General features: G+C 46.0%; 1 protein-coding gene across 1 annotated transcript in view; it reads left to right on the forward strand.

The window, feature by feature from the left end:
* Positions 1-19,394, forward strand: part of sptbn5 (spectrin, beta, non-erythrocytic 5) — a 39,593-nt gene that overhangs the window by 16,090 nt on the left and 4,109 nt on the right. The window contains exons 29-76 of the mRNA XM_069535710.1: positions 295-465; positions 636-800; positions 1,187-1,276; positions 1,420-1,556; positions 2,471-2,657; positions 2,785-2,894; positions 3,014-3,104; positions 3,479-3,595; positions 4,101-4,258; positions 4,529-4,661; positions 4,892-5,037; positions 5,322-5,436; positions 5,549-5,659; positions 5,811-5,990; positions 6,076-6,279; positions 6,359-6,508; positions 6,597-6,701; positions 7,092-7,280; positions 7,356-7,511; positions 8,013-8,204; positions 8,283-8,378; positions 8,738-8,859; positions 8,933-9,047; positions 9,126-9,239; positions 9,694-9,815; positions 10,415-10,577; positions 10,676-10,864; positions 11,267-11,344; positions 11,436-11,608; positions 11,873-11,963; positions 12,301-12,447; positions 12,721-12,858; positions 13,046-13,213; positions 13,353-13,441; positions 13,597-13,783; positions 14,035-14,103; positions 14,198-14,341; positions 14,510-14,706; positions 14,797-15,001; positions 15,282-15,461; positions 15,547-15,702; positions 15,837-16,054; positions 16,246-16,435; positions 16,526-16,702; positions 17,115-17,222; positions 17,537-18,478; positions 18,809-18,877; positions 19,290-19,373. Coding sequence (XP_069391811.1) covers positions 295-465; positions 636-800; positions 1,187-1,276; positions 1,420-1,556; positions 2,471-2,657; positions 2,785-2,894; positions 3,014-3,104; positions 3,479-3,595; positions 4,101-4,258; positions 4,529-4,661; positions 4,892-5,037; positions 5,322-5,436; positions 5,549-5,659; positions 5,811-5,990; positions 6,076-6,279; positions 6,359-6,508; positions 6,597-6,701; positions 7,092-7,280; positions 7,356-7,511; positions 8,013-8,204; positions 8,283-8,378; positions 8,738-8,859; positions 8,933-9,047; positions 9,126-9,239; positions 9,694-9,815; positions 10,415-10,577; positions 10,676-10,864; positions 11,267-11,344; positions 11,436-11,608; positions 11,873-11,963; positions 12,301-12,447; positions 12,721-12,858; positions 13,046-13,213; positions 13,353-13,441; positions 13,597-13,783; positions 14,035-14,103; positions 14,198-14,341; positions 14,510-14,706; positions 14,797-15,001; positions 15,282-15,461; positions 15,547-15,702; positions 15,837-16,054; positions 16,246-16,435; positions 16,526-16,702; positions 17,115-17,222; positions 17,537-18,478; positions 18,809-18,877; positions 19,290-19,373 — 7,638 coding nt within the window. The remainder of the gene's footprint in view (positions 1-294; positions 466-635; positions 801-1,186; positions 1,277-1,419; positions 1,557-2,470; positions 2,658-2,784; positions 2,895-3,013; positions 3,105-3,478; positions 3,596-4,100; positions 4,259-4,528; positions 4,662-4,891; positions 5,038-5,321; positions 5,437-5,548; positions 5,660-5,810; positions 5,991-6,075; positions 6,280-6,358; positions 6,509-6,596; positions 6,702-7,091; positions 7,281-7,355; positions 7,512-8,012; positions 8,205-8,282; positions 8,379-8,737; positions 8,860-8,932; positions 9,048-9,125; positions 9,240-9,693; positions 9,816-10,414; positions 10,578-10,675; positions 10,865-11,266; positions 11,345-11,435; positions 11,609-11,872; positions 11,964-12,300; positions 12,448-12,720; positions 12,859-13,045; positions 13,214-13,352; positions 13,442-13,596; positions 13,784-14,034; positions 14,104-14,197; positions 14,342-14,509; positions 14,707-14,796; positions 15,002-15,281; positions 15,462-15,546; positions 15,703-15,836; positions 16,055-16,245; positions 16,436-16,525; positions 16,703-17,114; positions 17,223-17,536; positions 18,479-18,808; positions 18,878-19,289; positions 19,374-19,394) is intronic.

Consider the following 19,394-nt stretch of genomic DNA (forward strand, 5'->3'; position numbering starts at 1 on the left):
AAGCTCAGGCTTTGGGTATTAGTATTCACGGCCGTACCTACAAATTTGGTGATCCCCAAACTTCGTTGTATTTGTTTGTATTCAAAATGCTTTGAATTTCCAATATCTCAGTCCACAGAAAATCATTCATAACAACTGACTTGTAAATTGTAAATTAAACCAATGTTCGTCCAGACAGAGAAGGATCTACACATCTAGATTTGTTTGTTCTGTTCAACATGTTTGTATCTCGCAGTGAAATAAAAATTGCTGCCTCTAAAGTTTCCGGTTTTTAGCTTTTCCTTTGTGTTGCAGGAGTTTCAGAGGGATGCAGACGAGCTGCTGCTGTGGATGGAAGAGAAGTTTAAGGTGGCTGAGGACGAGTCATATCGTGACCCCACCAACGTCCTCCCAAAGCTGAAGAGACACGAGGCAGCTGAGAAGGAGATGCAAGCTAATCAGGTCTGGCTGGACAAACTGGTTCAGGTATGTAAACTCTGATTCTCCAGGAAAACTAGATGTTAATAGTTTAATCTAATCATCATATTTCCCGTGGCAACACCTAGATCGTGAATGTGAACTGCAAAAACACATTTACTCTACTGACCTGTCACTTTCCTTACACATCTTGCATGCTTGTGTATCTGTGTGTTCAGCTGGGACAGGAGATGCTTGCCGAAGAGCACTACAACAGTCAGAGCATCAGCAGAAAGACAACTCAGCTTAGCAGCCGGTGGAGGAGACTTCAGGACAAGATGGAAGACAGAGGAGACAAACTGAGACAGGCAGGACAGCAGGAGCAGCTGATGGAGCTGCTTCAGGTAAACAACTGACTCACAGACTCACACACAATCTTAAAAACTGAGCAGTTAGTGCACTGAATGAACTATCTTACTTGTTAACACATAAGTGAATCAACTCGTTAACTGGTTACCAATTGTCTAAGGTTGGGCTGCATTTGAAATGTTTCATTTTTTTGTCTGTAGATCTATTTTAAATCAAATTACACAAATATATGTAAATGTTCTTGTTTTAAATGAAATGAGGGCGTTGGATCTAAATTCACAAACAAAATAACTGCTCTGTGTTGGTTAAGAACTTTGTTTCCCTCTTTTCCAGTCACCTATTGAGAGTTGGGTGATTTTCAGGTTAATGGTGACAGCTCTGTAAACCCTAATGATTTCCTTGTTCGTCCGTCCTTCCTCAGGATGCCAAACTGAAGATAGAAGCCATCCAGTGGATGCTGAACAACGCTGCCAAAGGTCACGACCTACGCTCCAGTCGACAGCTGCTAAAGGTGAGGAGACTATAATACCTGTCCAGTCCTTTAAATATCTGATCTTTTAAAATATTAACTGTATGTAGTGCCGCCTGTAATCCATAAACCACCAAAGGTATGTTTCAAGTAAAGGTTCGTCACTGCTATGTTTGTGTGTGAAGGAGCATCAGCAGCTGGAGCAGGAGGCCAAGGAGCTGGCAGACAAGATCAACTCCATCGTCAGCCGAGCCAAACATCTCGCCACCAAACACTTTGACTCTCACAGGATCCTCCAGGAGACGGACACTTACCTCACCCTGTAAGTTCTGCAGGGCTCCATAGAAACCTCCCGCGATGCTACAGCCCAACAAGGCTATCAGATAATTAGCTACACCTGGTTTCTCCACGTTTAACAAGCTAAGTTAGCTCAGTCAGAGGTGGTGATCAGGACCAAGGTTTATCTAATGTTAGCAACTCCTCTTAGCTTTACAAGCTAAGTTAGCTAAGGCAGAGGTGGTGATCAGGACCAAGGTTTATCTAATGTTAGCAACTGCTCTTAGCTTTACAAGCTAAGTTAGCTTAGTCAGAGGTGGTGATCAGGACCAAGGTTTATCTAATGTTAGCAGCTCCTCTTAGCTTTACAAGCTAAGTTAGCTCAGGCAGAGGTGGTGATCAGGACCAAGGTTTATCTAGCGTTAGCAACTCCTCTTAGCTTTACAAGCTAAGTTAGCTTAGTCAGAGGTGGTGATCAGGACCAAGGTTTATCTAATGTTAGCAGCTCCTCTTAGCTTTACAAGCTAAGTTAGCTCAGTCAGAGGTGGTGATCAGGACCAAGGTTTATCTAATGTTAGCAACTCCTCTTAGCTTTACAAGCTAAGTTAGCTCAGTCAGAGGTGGTGATCAGGACCAAGGTTTATCTAATGTTAGCAACTCCTCTTAGCTTTACAAGCTAAGTTAGCTTGGTCAGAGGTGGTGATCAGGACCAAGGTTTATCTAATGTTAGCAACTCCTCTTAGCTTAACAAGCTAAGTTAGCAATAAAGTTAGTTCATGTTGCATACTCAAATGCAATAATGTAAAATCAGCAACTAAACAGTGATGAACAAGAGCAAAATGTTAAATCAAAAACATGACAACATTAAGTTGAACAGTAAAAAGTAACTAGGAACATAATTGAGTTTAAACGTAGGAACCTGAACCAGACGATGTTGATTTAACGAGCTCTTTGCTGCAGATTCAAATCTCTCCAGAAGCCTCTTGACCGGCGTCGAGCTCAGCTGGAGGCATCGGTGCTGCTGTTTGGCTTCTATCACGATGTGGCCCTCGAGCTCAGCTGGATCTCTGAACACCTTCCTGCCTCCGGGTCCACAGGATACGACAAGTCTCTGGCTGGAGCCATCAGCCTCATGCAGAAACACAAGGTACCAGCTGGATTCAAATTTCATTTTTTCTCATGTAAAAGCTACTGTATCTTCTAGGTATCAACATTTATGAACAGCTATAACAGTGAAAACCTGTTGTTCATACCGAGCATGTGTGTTTCTCCAGGAGCTACAGGCTGAAGTTAACGCTCATCAGAAACACCTGAACCAGGTCCTGGAGAAAGGCCGGACTCTGGCCAAAACCAGCAGCTCAGACGGAGAGGAAGTGCTCCAGAGGTGCTTTTATTTGGTTCTATAAACAGTCCCCTGAAAGTAAAAATGTATGCTCCAGGTTGAATCCTGTGACGCACGAGTGAGGACATGTTTTTTTATATTGGTCTCATCTGCTTTTGCAGGTGCTTCCACCTGAGTGCTGAGTGGGAGGAGTTTGAGGAGGCCTGCAACAGACGAGCAGCCCACCTGAGCAAGGCCGTCACCAGAGAACAGGTGAGAGAGTCGAGCCATATTCAGACAGAAACTCTGTCTAAGGCATCTTCTACGTCTTTTGAGATCTTGAATGTTCTTTTTGTCTTCGTTCTGTTTTGTGTGTGTGTCATGTGTTTGATGCCGATTTGCTTGCTTTGACAATATCCTGCTGTAGTCACACGTGGGCTCACTCTGACATTCTGTGAATTGAACTTTCATTTATATCATATCCATGAATGAAACTGACAGACTTCATATTATTGAACAATGAGTTTCAGGTATCAAAACACTGTCATTGTGATGTCATTTTGATTCACCTGCGATGGAAGATGGTGTCACGGCCTAACACTTCTGTCTTATCATCTGAATGTTGTCTAAATATGATCCGTCTCCAGCTGCTGTTCGACTGCTCGGAGCTGGAGTCCAGGCTCGCTGAGACAATCAATGTGGTGAACACCGATGACTACGGCAAAGACCAACTGGCCACACGGAGCCTCCTCACCAAACATCAGGTACAGCACAAACTCAGTTTGTTCCCTGTGGAACTCACAGTGAAAATCAAGAGAGTGCCTTTTTGTTACCTTCACCAAACGGTTTATAATTTGACAGATTTCCAGAAAACCTGTGGAAGGTTGAGACTTAAATCTTATTATTAAATCATTAAATCTTTTATCAGAGAATAATTAATGGATCTTGATGTGATAAAAAAAAAAAATCAGGAGTACTAACAAGACTGATATCTATGAATGTGTGCAGTGTGTGTGGTCTCGGTGGAGGTATGAGCTCTACCAACTGACATACCAGTTTACTGAGACATCTGTGATTGGTTTCGACGTTTTGTTTTGTGACATTGCACGTACGTGTGGTGATGCACAGTTCGATCACCTGTTGTCATTCGAGATCATCATCTTGTATTTACATTATACATAATGTGATGATATCACGTTGAATCCCCACACATAGCACTAACAGTGTGACTTATAAATCTCTGTGAACCGTACCCTGGTCCTTCTGCAGGTGTTGGAGGGCCAGCTCGAGGTGCTGGAAGTGGAGGTGGAGGAGCTGGGGGACCAGGTGGAGCAGGCAGTTCAGAACTGGAGTCTGGAGGAGCTCAGCAGACCCTACAGCCACCTGAACAGCCTGAACCAGCAGCTGCAGCACCAGGCTGCTCTCAGGTTTAACTTCTTTAGATGCGGCTGCAGCCACAATAATAATCCCAGATTTTTATTTCTGACTACTGTCTGGTGCTGCTTTTACAGTTTAAACAGTTAATTCAATGCAGATACTATTAGTGCAGATACAATGCTCCAGTTTCATACTCAGTTCTTGCAATTCTGATGATTTTATTCCTTTTATAATAAATAGTTTTTGACATCGCCTGGAGGTTGTTCTTCAAGGATCTGTCTGTGGACCTTAGGTCTTACTGTCCATATGTCTCCTGTCAGGGGTCAGAGGTTAAAGGAAGTCCTCCATCTCCATGAGTTCAGACAAGAATCTTCAGAGCTGGATGAATGGATGAATCAGCAGAGACAGACGGCTGAGTCTCAGGACCTGGGCAAAGATTATCAACATGTTCAGGTTTCGTCTCTTTAACAGGACCTTGTAGTAGAGACACCTCATTCAGACACAGATATTCTTGCTGGTACTCTTTGCAGACATAATATTATCTGTGTATTTTAGTATTGAGCATTTTATTGCATGTCATTGTAATGTGTTACATCCAGATCATCAGAGAAACCAGTTTTACTCAAGAAAAATGTGTGATTTGTCACGATGATGCATTGTAGTCTGTGTTGTGGGTGTTTCAGTTGCTTCGTGGGAAGTTTGAAGGCTTCCTGAAGCAGCTTGAGGTCGGAGAGGAACGACTGCAGAGCTGCAACGAAGCAGCCGCTCGGCTCATCCGCAGCAATCATCCACAGAGTGCTGCAGTCAGACAAGCACTGCAGCAACTCGGGTATAGTTGTCTTTGTTAGTCATCACACACTAATGCAGAAAGCTGAAAGTCCACATTAACAAACAAGTCTGCAGAGGATGATACACAACAAACATAAGAACGACAACAACAAGTAAACAACACTTCATCCAGCAGACAGTGAAAATAAAGAACTGAAAAAACCTCTTAATGTCACTAAGTCTGTGACTTGTTTCATTTATTTTTTACATAAAAACACTAAAAGCTAATTTATCAAGTTGATTCTTTTTGTAAAGAATGCTCATTCTGACATTGATCATTTGCAGTGCATGCTGGGATGATTTGAAGGCTGTGGCCAGAAGGCGTCAGGATCAGCTGCAGAGAGCTGAGGGATGTCACCGCTTTTACCAGGAGCTGACTGACGCACTGATGCTCATCCAGGTATCAGAGCATCAGAACGCTTTCAGAGTCTCCGTCTGTCTGTTAATCACTTTCTGTATGAAAGTGCGTTTGTCTCATCAAAGATTTCTGCTTTCTCTGTTTCTCTCTGAAGGAGCGACAGAAAAGCATCCCTGACGACGTGGCAAAGGATTTCCAAGGAGTGATGTCACAGCTGAGGAAACACGAGGCTCTGCTCCACGAGTTGGCCGTCACAGAGCAACAGGTAGGGACACAGAGATAAACAGAAAATAATTCAGATTTCAATTTGTTGGACAAACAAACCCACAAGTATCATAAGTGCTAGAGCTGTGTAAAGATGTCATGTGGACAAAATAAAAGAAACACCTGATCAAATAATGAGGTACGTTTCACAGTTGCAGGAGCAGCTGGATGCTGTCGACACCATCCTGGACCAGTGCACGCCTCAGTTGAAGCTCCGCCTACAGAACGTGCAGCAGGAAGTGGTGGAGCGGTGGGAGGAGTTAAGACTTAACACCGAGCAGAGGGAGGAGGAACTAAAACTAGCATGTCAGCGATACCTGTTCCTTAACACGGTGAGGAATAATCTGAATGAAAAAGGGATGAAGGAATCATCTGCTGATATGTCAGGTGTCACATTTGTTTCTTTGTGACCTTCAGGCGCAGGACTACCTCCTGTGGTGCAGCCAGCTGATTGGTGCTATGGCCGCAGAGGAGAGCATCAGCGATGTGGCCACTGCCGACCTCCAGCTCGCTCAGCACCAGCAGCTGTGGGCGGAGATGGAGGCCAGACAGGAGACCTGCCAGCAGGCTCTGGACATGGGAGAAGAACTGCAGACACAGGACCGGAGCAACAGGAAGGAGGTACGGACGACTGCTTTCAGGTGAACAGTGAGGTTAAAGATCTGTTGTCAGAGGTTTATTTTTTCTTGTGGTGACTCAGGTGGTGGAGAAGCTTGACGCTGTGCAGGCAGAGCGAGATAAACTGGAGGATCAGTGGAACAAGAAAAAGAGCTGGTTAGAGAGTGTGTACCTGGAGCAGGTCTTCTACAGAGACCTCCACAGCATGGACAAGACGTCCAGCTCACAGGAGGTACGTTCACTCTTTGTGTTAGTTCTGCACTAGAAAACTGGGGGAGGTAAATCTTGTTTCTGGCAAATCCTCTGTTGTCTCTCTGCAGATCCTGTTGCAGAACAGCACTCTGGGAAACACGGTGGATGAGACGGAGGGTTTGATGAAACGTCATGAAGCTTTTGAGAAGCTGCTGGGGTCTCAGGAGGACAAGGTCTGTCCTGCTTCTGCGTGTTACCTCCCACTGAACGACCATGTCGGACTGCACCACACTGTCATTTTCTTCTCTTAACTGATTTTATAAATCTGTCTTTCCTGCTACTTACCACCAATGTAAACACCAATCATTAGCAGTTTGCTCCAAAGCTTCATGTTTCTACGATGGTGCTTCCTTAACTTGATTTTGTGTCTTTTGTCTTCTGCTTAGTTTGCTGTTGTTGATGTTGCTTGGTGAAGATCTAGACTTTAATCCTGTTTCATCATCATCTGGTTGCTCCAATGGGCAGATTGTGGGCATCCCAGCTTAGTTAGGCTAACGTTCTGTCCCTTTACACTCAAATATGTTGTTACCTCATTCAAATCCTCCTTCCCTCTGTTGCTCCAGCTGTTCTCCCTGAAGGAGCTCGCTGAGCAGCTGAAGAAGCAGCTGAGCAGAGAGAAGAGTGGCCGGGTCCAAACCAAACTCAAAGCCCTCTTCCAGAGACGGGATAGGATCAAGGAGCTGTCCATCAGACGCAGGGAGGAGCTAGAGCTTTCCAGGATGCTGTGTATCTACAGCCGAGATGTTGCAGAGGTACTCAAGGACAAACGTCTGTCCAGTTGTCTCTGTATAGTATAGATGTACAACATGTTTCTGTCCATCTGCCAGGCCGAGGAGTGGGTGTCTGAGCGGATGCAGAAGATGGCGGAGGACGGCAAAGCTGACCTGACCAATCTGCAGACCAAGATGAAGCTCCTCCAGAAGCATCAGGTGTTTGAGGCTGAGATCCTGGCGCACAGCGAGATCATCAGCTCCGTGCTGCTGGTAGGTGGACATGAAGAGATCCGACGATAACATATGATGAGCGGAAATACATGAGATTATGAGAACTTCTAAAATTCAACCTTATAGAAACGAAGAAGTTAGGTGAGGGCATGATACAGAAACAGACGGAGCCCTCTGTCCATACTGTGCTGGCCTCTAGTGGATTTATGGTTAATAATGTCAATGTAAAGGAAACAGTGTCGGTTACATTATTGAAACAGGCAAATCTCTTTTCACATGTACAGTAAATGCAGCATAACTGAACCTAGAGATGTGATGATAACATTATGAGTTAATGAGGTAATATGCAGCTCAGTGGAATGAAATAAGGAAGGGATTCATTTGGAGGAAATAACAATGATGGGGCAATTAGTTTGTCAAGAATTGATGTTCTTTGTTTGTTTTGGCGAGAGGCAACCAACATCAAGGTGCGTTAACGCAACAGAATAGATCTTTTTTCCCCTGAAATGTGCAGAACTCTTTCTTCTTCTGTGCCACCAGGCTGGCGAGGAGCTGGTCTCCCTCCATCGCCCAAGGGCCAAGGAGGTGAGGAGGAGTGCAGCCGCCCTGCAGCTCCACTGGGAGGAGCTGAAGAAGGCCGTGGCCACTCGAGGGAAAGCTCTGGAAGATAAGAGAGACTTCCTCGAGTTCCTGCAGAAAGTCGAAGAGGTTGAGGCCTGGATCAGACAGAAGGTAGAAGCGGGTATAGGTGGTGTAGGAGTGGAAATCTGTACGTTTCCTGTGTGTGACGTGTGTCGTGTCTGACTTCAGGAGGTGATGGTTAATGTTGGAGATGTTGGAAAGGATTACGAACACGGAGTTCAACTGCTGAAGAGACTCAGCGAGTTCAGAGGAGCCAGAGACGGGGTGAGTTACTGAAGACGGACTGTAACTAACAAGTTTCATTGATTATTTAGTTCACACAGTCTGTCTTCAGGTGCCTATGACTGTTTCCTGTTTCTGATTTAAACTTTAAATGAACTGATTAGATTTCAGGGAGCAAAGGTCAACCACAGGACAGTAATTCTATTTTTTCCTTAATGATAAAATGTTGGGGCAGGTGGTAAACAAACATGGTGGTTCTCAGGGTGAATAGAAGCAATGTGCTTCATTTGTTCACTGTCAGGTTAGCAGGAAGAGGTGGAGAGATTTTCCTCAGTGGTGATATGTTGTGGTAATGGTGGAGATGTCAGTGTTTTTATTTCCACCTGTGATTTAATCTGTAGGAAGCAACAGTGGACGACGCTCACATCACAGCCATCAACAAACTGGCGGCCAGACTGGAGAAGAGACAGAGCGACGACGAACTGGTGACCGTTAGACAGCGGAGACAGCAACTCAACGAGAGGTAACGCTCACATTCACTCACACATCTGTGGCTTCTCTTCTCAGCTTTGCACTAAATATCTTGTCTTAATGAGGTGGAGCAAGTTTCACGGAGATCTCAGCACTTACAAGCGGAAGCTGGAGGGGGCGCTGGTGATCCACGCCCTCATCAGAGAACTGGAGGAGGTCAGGGACCGAGCCAATGAGAAGGTCGGTCATCTGTCAAACTACACCTCAGATAACACAGCGAGACGGTCTGTGTGTGTTAACGTGATTTGTTCTGTGTAGATGCTGCTGCTGCAGGGTCAGGACTGTGGTTTTGATGTGGAGAGCGTAGAGAACCTGATCAAACGTCATGAGGAAACTGAGCGAGAGGCCGGGGTCATCCGGGAGAGGTCAAAGGTGAGATGAAAGCTGTGAGAGGGGGTTCTAAATCAGTTTGACCCTCATCATTAATCTCACAACTCTTCTAAGACTTTTGATGAGACCATTCAGGGAGCCTGAGACGTTTCTGTCACTCTAAACTGACGTCTCCATTTCCTCACGCTGTCAGTCTCAGCCGTCAATCACGTCAATGACGTTTCACTTTGTTTTATATCATCAAATAACGAATTAAAAACCAAACTTAACAGAAACATGAACACTTGAACAAACACCAGTGTGATAAGAACTACTTGAAATGACAGAAACCATCTTTGAGAAATGTTTGTAAGATTTTAAGATTGTTAATTAAGTCTATTTCCCATCTGCTAACATGGAGGAGGTACGGTTTATGACCTAAACCGCAGCCAGCCACAGGGAGGGGGGTTAAGATGCTTTTGCTTCACAGTGACTTTTCTCACTCCGACCTCAACAGGCTCTGGAGAAGGAGACGTCACATCACCTGAAGGCTCCGTCAGCGATGAGCGACAATCTGAAGACCAAACAGAAGGAGGTGCAGAAGGCTCTGAAGACTCTGGAGAAAGACGTCAAACTCTGGTGAACATGACAGATTTTTATTATTGGCAAAGAAATGGTTTATTTTAGTCAAGCTAATTTAATAATTTGGTGGAGAGAAATGTTTCGGTGGCACACAGTGTTTGTAATGTCTCTGTGTGTTGTAGTTCTTTCTCAGTGATGCAGATATTTACACGCTGTAATAAAACTACAAACAAGACCAACGTGGCACTGATACCCGATGAGGGGTGGATGGTGCGAAGCCGTCGGAAGATGCTTTCAGACTTGCACTGATCTCAGATACTCTGTATTTTCTCCGGAGGAAGTGCATGTGTTAACACAAATGTCTAATTGAGAGCCCCTCCTTCTGACCTCCTGGTATACAATCCGTAGAAATCCAGGAAAAGTGGATGTGTGAAAGGAGCTTAAAGAGACGAGTGGAGAGAGAAATATGGTTATATAAAACCATGAGAAGAGAAACGTATCCTGATATTAATTGTAGGTCTTATCGCTCACCCCGATCATTTACAAACACTCGGACAGAACTGACTCGAGCGTGACCAGAGCACAACAGTGCATTCGCATATGTGTGACAGAGCCCTTTAGATTAGCAGATGGACTCATGGGAAATGTTTGTTTAGGAAGGACAAGCTGCAGGAAGCTCACCAGCTGCAGCTCTTCAAAGCTAACCAGCGCCTCCTGCTGGAGTGGAGCATCAAGCAGAGCAAGGAGATGGCAGAGAAAGGTCTCCCCAAGACCAGAGCGGAGGCCGATCAGCTCATCATGGAGCATCAAGACTGGAAGGTGAGCATTGTTGCTACCTATGTTATTAGACCTTTTAGGATTATTACAGTTTGATCAGATTTACAATTTAACAATAAACCCTGTCTCTGTATTTCCAGACAGAGATCAACGCCCGTGCCGACCGCATCGCCTCTGTACAGGACTTCGGTCTGGGTCTCATCCGTTCTGGCCACGGATCAAAAGCTGAGCTCCAGAAGGCTCTGAACCAGCTGGAGGAAGCCAAAGCTGGACTGGACGAAGCCTGGCTGAAGCGCAGAACAACACTGGAGCAGGCTCGAACCCTGCAGGTGATTATTGAGGATTAATCTTGGACTCTTTATAAAAACATTCGTAGGCTGTGTAAAGTGAAGCCAATGCTGTGAGCAGTGGACAACTCCACTGGTTCTATACAACTCAAAAACATTTTCTTTTATGGTTTCAAGTCTTCTTCAATACTACATGATTTTGTAAATTATGGTCCATTTAAAGTCAAATAGACCATTTGGAGCATGGATACCACAGTGTGATTGACAGCTGGTACCTTCCAATGGCTGCAGCAGGTGTAGGTGGGTGTGTAGTGTCCTCGAGATCTGTCAGGCTCCACCCCCCTGCTCAAAATAAACCACAACTAAACAAATGTATTTATAGCAGTAATAATAAAAATAAATAAGAGTTTTCTTTAGTTGACTAACATGGTTTCCGTCCTGCAGGTCTTCCTGGCCTCTGTGGAACAGTGTGAGAGTTGGCTCAGCAATAAGGAAACCTTCTTGTCCACTCAGAACCTTGGGGTAAAGATAATTTTACTTTATTTTTTAAAACCCGTCCAGTTTGGGGAAAGTCACCTGGTCGCTGAAGTGTTTAGCTTCTCTGTACTTCCAGGGCTCTGTGACAGAGGTGGAGACTCTGCAGAGGAAACAGACTCAGTTTGAGGAGGCTCTGGAGGCTCAGGCGGAGCAGTTGGACCAGGTGGAGAAACTGGCTCAGAACATGATCCAAGAGAAGCACTACGACTCCGACAACATCAGAGCCAAGAGCAAGGCACTTGTTGTCAGGTGAGAACTACAGAGTGAGCTTTGTGCTGACGGGCGGATTCTTCCATCTGTTCCAAGTGTTCAGAGATGGTTCCCTCAATCTTACAGCTTCATATTCAGTCAAGTTTGTTTATCATGATTCTATTGTATCATGACACATGTACTGTTCATGAAGGAGCTGACACCTGTGTCTGTCTGTCTGTCTGTCTGTCTGTCTGTGTGTGTCTGTCTGTCTGTGTCTGTCTGTCTGTCTGTCTGTCTGTCTGTCTGTGTGTGTGTGTTCAGGCGGAGTCAGTTGCAGCAGCAGAGCAGATCTCGTCACAAAGCTCTGGATCGATCGCTGCAGCTGCAGCTGTTTTTATCCAGCAGCTACCAGGTAACTAATCGTAATGTAATATACTATGATATACTCTGCTGTGATCCACTGTACTATGATGTAATCCACTGCTGTGTCCTCTGCTGTACTATAAAGTAGTCTACTGGAATATACTATGCTATGTATCTACATATATATCTACTGCACTCTGCTGTAGTCGACTGGACTTGGCTGTAGTTTACTGCACCCAGTTGTCCTCTATCATGCTCTGCTAGAGTACTTCATTCATCTCTCTTGCACTCTGCTACTACTACTAGTACTACAACTCTATTCTGTATGCACTGTGTGAGTGTTTTTAGGTCTGTGTATTAAATAAGTGTAAATGTGTGTTTTCCAGGTGTGTGTGTGGCTGAACGAGCGTAACGCTGTGGCATCAGATGAGAGCTGGAGGGAACCGACCAACCTTCAGGCCAAACTGCTGAAACATCAGAGCTTCGAGGCGGAGATCCTCGGGAACCGCTACAGAGTGGACACACCCACCAAGGTGAGTGTGTGTGTGTCTGGTATGGAGTCCCCGCTCATACATGCACTTGACCAATCACAGTCGTTCTCAGCTTGTTTTTATATCATCAAATAACAATGTGACGACCTGAAATTTTAACATCATCTCAGATTTTTTGTTTGTTTGTTTGTTTTGTCCATGTAACATCTGTCAACATGGAGGAGGAGGAGTTAATGGTCAATAATCTTTGGCTTCACTTTGGGCAGCTGTCATGTCGTCCATGTTTATCTAGAGTTTGTTGTTTTGTTCCTGCAGGAAGGAGAGAAGCTGCTGTCGGAGTCCAGTTCAGCTGAAGTGAAGGTTCGGCCTCGACTCAGAGAGCTGACGGACAGCTGGGACGCCCTGATCCACAACTGCAAGGAGAAGAAAACCAGACTGCAGGAGGCCTACCAGGTACACACACACACACACACACACACACACACACACACACACACACACACACACACACACACACTGGTTACTCTTTGATGATATACTGTATAAACATCCACGTGAAGGCATCAGGATACAGTTTCCACTGGAATGAGACAATGTGTAGTGATGTCTGGAATGATCGATGTCATCACCGTGTTGTCAGGCGCTGCAGTTCCAGCGATCACTGGACGACGTGGAGCAGTGCGTGGGCTCAGTGGAGCGGGAAGTAGCCAATGAGGACTGTGGGAGTGACCTGCCGTCTGTCAGCAGGCTGCTGAAAGCCCTGCAGGGGCTGGAGGAGGAGGTGGACGGACTCAGAGACAGAATCCAGGTCCTTGACCTCTTGATTTATAAACTCAGAGATCGGCTGTCAAAATACTCAGTTTAATATCGTACAAGTCAAACCAGCAAATAAAATCATGAGTAAGTGGATTTTGGGTAATTTAGTTAAAACATAATATATTTATCAGGGCCTGGTGGAGACGGCGAAGACCTTCCACTCTCAGGGAAACTTCCTGGCTGAGGAGATCCAGACCAGAGTGACTCACACCATCAACAGGTCTAACAACAGTAGATGCACTACATGATGAACTGTGGGAAACGTGGCTAGTGCCGTGATGATGATGAATACATTAATGGATAAAGATGTTGATGATTTTACTCATTCTCAAATGTACAGTTTTAAAACAGGTGTGTGTTCATGTCGTCTGTTAGGTATAATGGTCTTTCAGACCCCCTGCAGAGTCGCAGGGAAACCCTGGAGGCCTGGCAGGTTCTGTTCCAGTTCTACAGAGACCAGGAGGAGGAGGTGGCCTGGCTGAGCGTCAAACTGCCCTCCGTCACTACCAAAGACTGGGGGAGCTCCCCGAGCAGCACCCAGCAGCTGCTCCACAAACACCAGGTAACCTCCCACACTGCCGCTGATGTTCGCTTCACATTCGTGACTGAGACGCGAACATCGCAGGTCAGAGTTCACCGAACATATATAACATAAATATAAATATAAAGCCACGACAAGCATTCAAGGTTGTATCCTTATAAATCTGCTAATTATTGTCTCGATCAATCTGTTGCATGTTGGGTCAAACAACCTATTAAATAATCTAAGTAACAAAATGTAATCAAGGAAATCATGAAAAAAAATCATTTCAGGCTGTGATGCAGGAGATCTCAAGCCGCGCCCCATTGGTCCAGGCAGTTCAGGAGGCGGGACATAGTTTGGTGAGGAATCAGTCACACTTAATTAAAATCCTTAGAATGTGTTTGAAAGTCGGTTCAGCTTTATATTGAAAATTATGTTTTTATGATGACGCAGGTCAGAGGTCGTCACTTTGCGTCTCACGATATTCGGGAGCGTCTGGACGAGCTGAGGAGTCTCCACGAGGAACTGATGATGGAGGTGGAGAAAAAGGAGAAACTCCTGCAGGAGGCGCTCAGCATCCACAACTTCCTCTGCGAGGTAACACGCTCATGTCCTGTCCATAATACTGCATGAGAGCTGCTGCTGCACCTCCAGCCTACAGATTTACTCCTGATTCTTCTCAAACTACTTGATCAAGGTCCTGGAGCTGCTGATCTCCTCATTACAAATATTATTAAAATAATTTACGTGTGTCTGTCTGTTGAGGTGTCGGAGCTGGAGCTGTGGTTGGAGGAGCAGTGGGTGGGTTTGGAGTCGCGGGAGTGTGGGAGGAGTAAGGAGGCGACCGAGGCTCTGCTGAGGAGGCTGGACTCTGTGGACGTGGAGCTGGAGAACCAGAGGAAGATGGTGGAGAGGCTGCAGGAGAGCGGAGCGTCCCTACAGCACCTCGGACATCCCCACAGGTAAACGAACAGACAGGCGTCTATGGCTCATTTTGATTCTTGTTTCTTAAATAAACAATGAACACTTCAGGTTGTGTGTCTCTCTGTCAGCCACCTGGTCGCTGACTCCCTCCCTGTGGTTCTCGAGCGCTTTGAAACTATCCTCAGACTTTCCGCCTCTCGTCGTGTTGCTCTGGAAAATCAGCTCCGTCTCTACGTGTTCGAACGAGAGGCCAAAGAACTAGAAACATGGCTGACCTCCAAGAAGAATAGTGCCGAGTCTGAGGACTGTGGACAAGATCTGGAAGACGTAGAGGTGAGTCTGATAAGAACAAGGTGAACTTTGTGCAGGTTTAAAATCAAAGTGTGGAGACTTTAACTTTATCCTGTGATTCTTTGAATGCAGTTTTCAGTCTAGCTAAGAAGAATTAAGACATTCGAAGCTGTTTGGACCGAATGACTCCTCATCTCTCGTTTACCCAGAGATAAAGTGACTGTAAACCAGAAGAAAATATTTTTCTTTCAGCTCTCGTCCGTAACCTTAGTGATATTCCCTCGTCATCCTCTTACTCCTCACTCCCATCTTCCATCTGCAGGTTCTTCAGAAGAAACTGGAGGTCCTGGTCTCGGAGGTGTCTGGTCTGGGTCGGAGCAGGTTGACTTCAGTGCAGCAGCTTGGCCGGGGGCTGCCACAGGATGGACAGGCCCGCAAAAGAGACGACGCTCTCAGCGACCTTTGGGACGCCCTCAGCAGCAGCATCAGGACCAGAGAGCAGGTGCAGCACTGTTGCTGGGACGTCACTCAGGTTTGCATGTGACAGGATGGAGGTGGTGACGGTTTCGTTCCCCCCTGTGTTGTAGAGTCTGCAGTCAGCGAGGGAGATCCATCAGTTTAATCACGATGTGGACGAGCTGAAGGGCTGGATGGCTGAAAAGGAGGTGGTGCTGGACACAGAGGACCAGGACCATGACCTGCAGTCCATCCAGACTCTGCTCCGACAGCATGAAGCTCTGGAGGTAGGAAACAGCAGGAAACATGGGCAGGAAGTGTAAATATAGTGGCTCAGGGTTATAAAAGTAAAAGCTCAAACATGACGAACAGTGATAATTTGATTAATTACTACAAACCTGTTGTGGATGTGTCCTGTCAGAGAGACCTGGAGCTGATCTCCGAGGAATTGAGCAGGAGAAGGGAGGAGGGCCGAGCTCTGAGCAGACGTCAGCCTCGGTCCAAACACGGTGTCACTCAGACACTGCAGGAGCTGGAAGTCTGCTGGACCCGCATCCAGGACAAGGCCTCCCAACGCCACGCCAGACTGGGCCAGGCTGAAGATGTGCAGAAATACTTTTCTCACTGGACTGAACTCATGTAGGTTTTCTTCACATCTCACTTGAAATGAACCAATAAAGTTATCTTATCTCCACCTGCCTTGTTTTTATACAGTCAATGAGCTACACATAGCAATGTGCTCCTATGCTAACAATGCTAGCCACGCCAACTAGCTGTTAGGCACCCTGCTGCTGCTGCAGGTACAGTCTGACGTCTGTGATGTGTCCCAGGGCGTGGCTGAAGGAGATGCTGTCTCTGGTAAGAGGGGAGGTGCAGAGAGTGGAGGGCGCTGACTTGGAGCAGCTCCTTAAAAAGCACAACGAGTACCGCGTCCAGATCGACCGGCAGCTCAGCAAATCACAGGCTGCGAAGGACGAAGGGAGGCGACTGATAGAGGATGGAAGCTTTATGTCCCAACAGGTGATGGAACATAAATAGACAACTTTAATTAAAGAAGGCAGATATACCTGTTGATGACTTAGTACCTGTCATCTCTCCTCGTCCGTCCAGGTGGAGGAGCGTGTCTGTGAGCTGGAGGAGCTGGAGACGCGGGTGCAGCAGGTGTGGGAGGAAACTAAGCTGCTGTACGAGGAGGAGCTGGAGATCTCGCTCCTGCAGAGGGAGCTGGAGCAGGCAGATCGCTGGCTGAGCTCCTATGAAAACACTCTGACGGCCGAGGACTACGGGGTAAGTCCAGACGCTGACGACCTGTGAATCAAGGAACCATGTATATTGAAACAATTACTGTACAATTTGAAATACTTTTACTTTGAGTATTTCCTTTTACACTTGTGCTTCTCTATATTCCGATTGTACTTTTTACTGCTCTATATATTGATTTGTCATTTTTGAGATTAATATTTGACATCCACACTCTTGTGTAAAATGAGTCTTGCTGTTATGTTTTTTTCTCCTCTGAATGTCTCACTTGGTTTTATTTCAATAACAGTGAATCATGTGTTGACCCCCCCCTCAGTGATCCTCTGGTGGGACTTAACGATCAAAGTGTATTTAAAGTAGTTAAAAGCAGCTACAACAGTAAAATGCTGCTGAAGCATCTGAGGATTAACAGATCTGTTTGTGATTGTGGCCCCTGCAGGACTCTGTGTCTGATGTTATGGAGCTCCTGAAGAGGCAGGAGGACTTGGAGGCCATGATCGTGGCCCAGAGCGACCGCTTCATCGCACTACAGACGAAGAAAACACAGGTGACATGACAAGATAAAAAAACTTCATATATATGTAGCACACTTGAAAACACAGGTAGAAGGTGAAGAAATGAAGACAAACAATAGGAAACACTTTGAAGAGCGTTAGACGACATGAGGAGATAAATACATAGAAAGTGTTTCAGTTGAGAAAAGACTAAAAAGTAAACTTCAGCTGTCAGAGAGACAAGGAGCTGGGCGGTTCTCCTCAGGGACGTTTGTTTTCAGCATTAAGGGCTGTAACTGTGAAAGTCAACAATAAAATATTAAAATGAACAGAAGAAAAGACTTAATGTTTTATTTTTTTATTCCAGCGGGAGAAGAGACTGGGTCTTCATGTAAAGGAGGACAAGGACCTTCAGGACAGGGGACCTTCTCCCAGAGTGTCATCACTGAGGAGGAAACCATCAGATCCAGAGACCCCGCGGGTCTTATCCTCGAGAGATATCGTTCGCAGAGTCAGCAGCAGCAGTGGTGGACAGACAGACAGAAGACTTAGACTGTCCACCCTGGACAAGAAAACAGATCAGACCAGTCCCTCCACCTCTGCTAGTCCCCCGCCGAGCCCGTCTCTGCAGCGTGAACCAGATGTTAGGAGACGAATCAGCACCGACAGGAAGGTTCAAGAGTTATCCACTGACAGTCCCCCTGCTAGTCCGAGCTCCAGCCCGACTGTAAAGACCTGGAGACGTCGAAGCAGACACTCAAACCCAAACACCCCCTCCTCTCCAACACGTCCTCCATCACCTCCACCCACCTCCCCCAAACTTCCCATACCCCCTCAAACCTCCATCTCCTCGTCATCTAGAGGAGCTCTGGAGGAAGATCCTCATCTCACATCCAAACCTCCTCTAGCTCCAAAGCCTAGAATCACCTCCACTGAGCGGAGGCTTGGACGCAGCTCTGAGCACCAATGGGAGAAGCCCACAACACCACCTGACTCACCTCCACTAATCAGAGCGCATGTTGCTCCCACTGAACCGTCACCTCAACCTGCAGAAAGACAAACTCCCCCTGAAACGCCAACGCCTTCGGTGAGACAACGACTAACCCGCCTGGAACCAGCAATAAACAAACGTCCCGTCTCTCCCGACTCTCTAGCTCCACCTACCGATAAACAGATCGCACTACCTGAAACCACGACTGCTGAACCAATCACAAAGGACCTCGCTCCTCCAACGAGGGAGCTGCCTCCGTCTCCTCCACAGCGTCAAAGTCAGTTTGAAGATTTACCAGAGGACCATCCCACAGCTGAGGTACCGACTGTCAATCAACCTCATCCTCCTTCTTCCTACGTCTTTCTTCATCCTCCTTCTTTCTGCTTCTCTCTTCTTTCTCCTCCTCCTTTCTTTGATGTTTATCTCCCCCTCCCCATGTACTTCCTCCTCCTTCTTTCAGCCTTCTTTCTTCTGTCCTCCTCCTCCTTTCTTTGTTTTGCATTGATAACTTCAAGTGATAGTAACAAGAAGTGTTAAAAACATGGCTGCTGCTGTATGTTGTTGTTGTTGTTTTTGCTATAACTTGTTGAAATAATGGAAAACTGCACATGACGGATAACCACTGTCTCCCACCTGTGTTTCTGTCAGGTGTCTGCTGAGCAGCCAATCAGAATGGAGGGGCTGCTGGAGATCAAACTGAAACAAGCAGGAAACAAGGTGAGAAACTTTGGACGAGTCTTTTGTCTCATCGGACAGGAAAGAGAATTTTCTTAATCTGACTTCAGACTGAGACTGTATGAAGACAGTGACATGACTGAAGCTTAGCTGCTATTCAGAGGGTTGGTAGTTCGATCCCTGACCTCCACAGGTTGATGTGTCCTTAAACACTGAACCTGAAATTATTACTAAAGATTGTTCACATAAAAAATGGTGCATTAATCACTGATGGTCTTTATATGAAGAATGAAACAGATTGAACTTAACGATGAAACCACAAACTGTTGAGGCAGCTTTCAGTTTAAACACATTTTAGATGCTTTTATGTTGAAAGTCTCTTCATCACACATTTCCGGCTAATAAAAAAAAAAAAGATTTGTTTTAATAAAGATGCATAATGTGTGTGCTGCAGGGTGCGGAGCACTGGGAGGAGGTGTTCGCTGTTCTGGAGGGAGAGACACTCGCTCTGTTTAAAGATCGAGCAGCTGCTGCACAGGTACACTTTTATGAAACGACT

This window comes from Paralichthys olivaceus, chromosome 12 (assembly GCF_024713975.1).
Source record: "Paralichthys olivaceus isolate ysfri-2021 chromosome 12, ASM2471397v2, whole genome shotgun sequence".
Lineage (NCBI taxonomy): Eukaryota > Metazoa > Chordata > Actinopteri > Pleuronectiformes > Paralichthyidae > Paralichthys > Paralichthys olivaceus.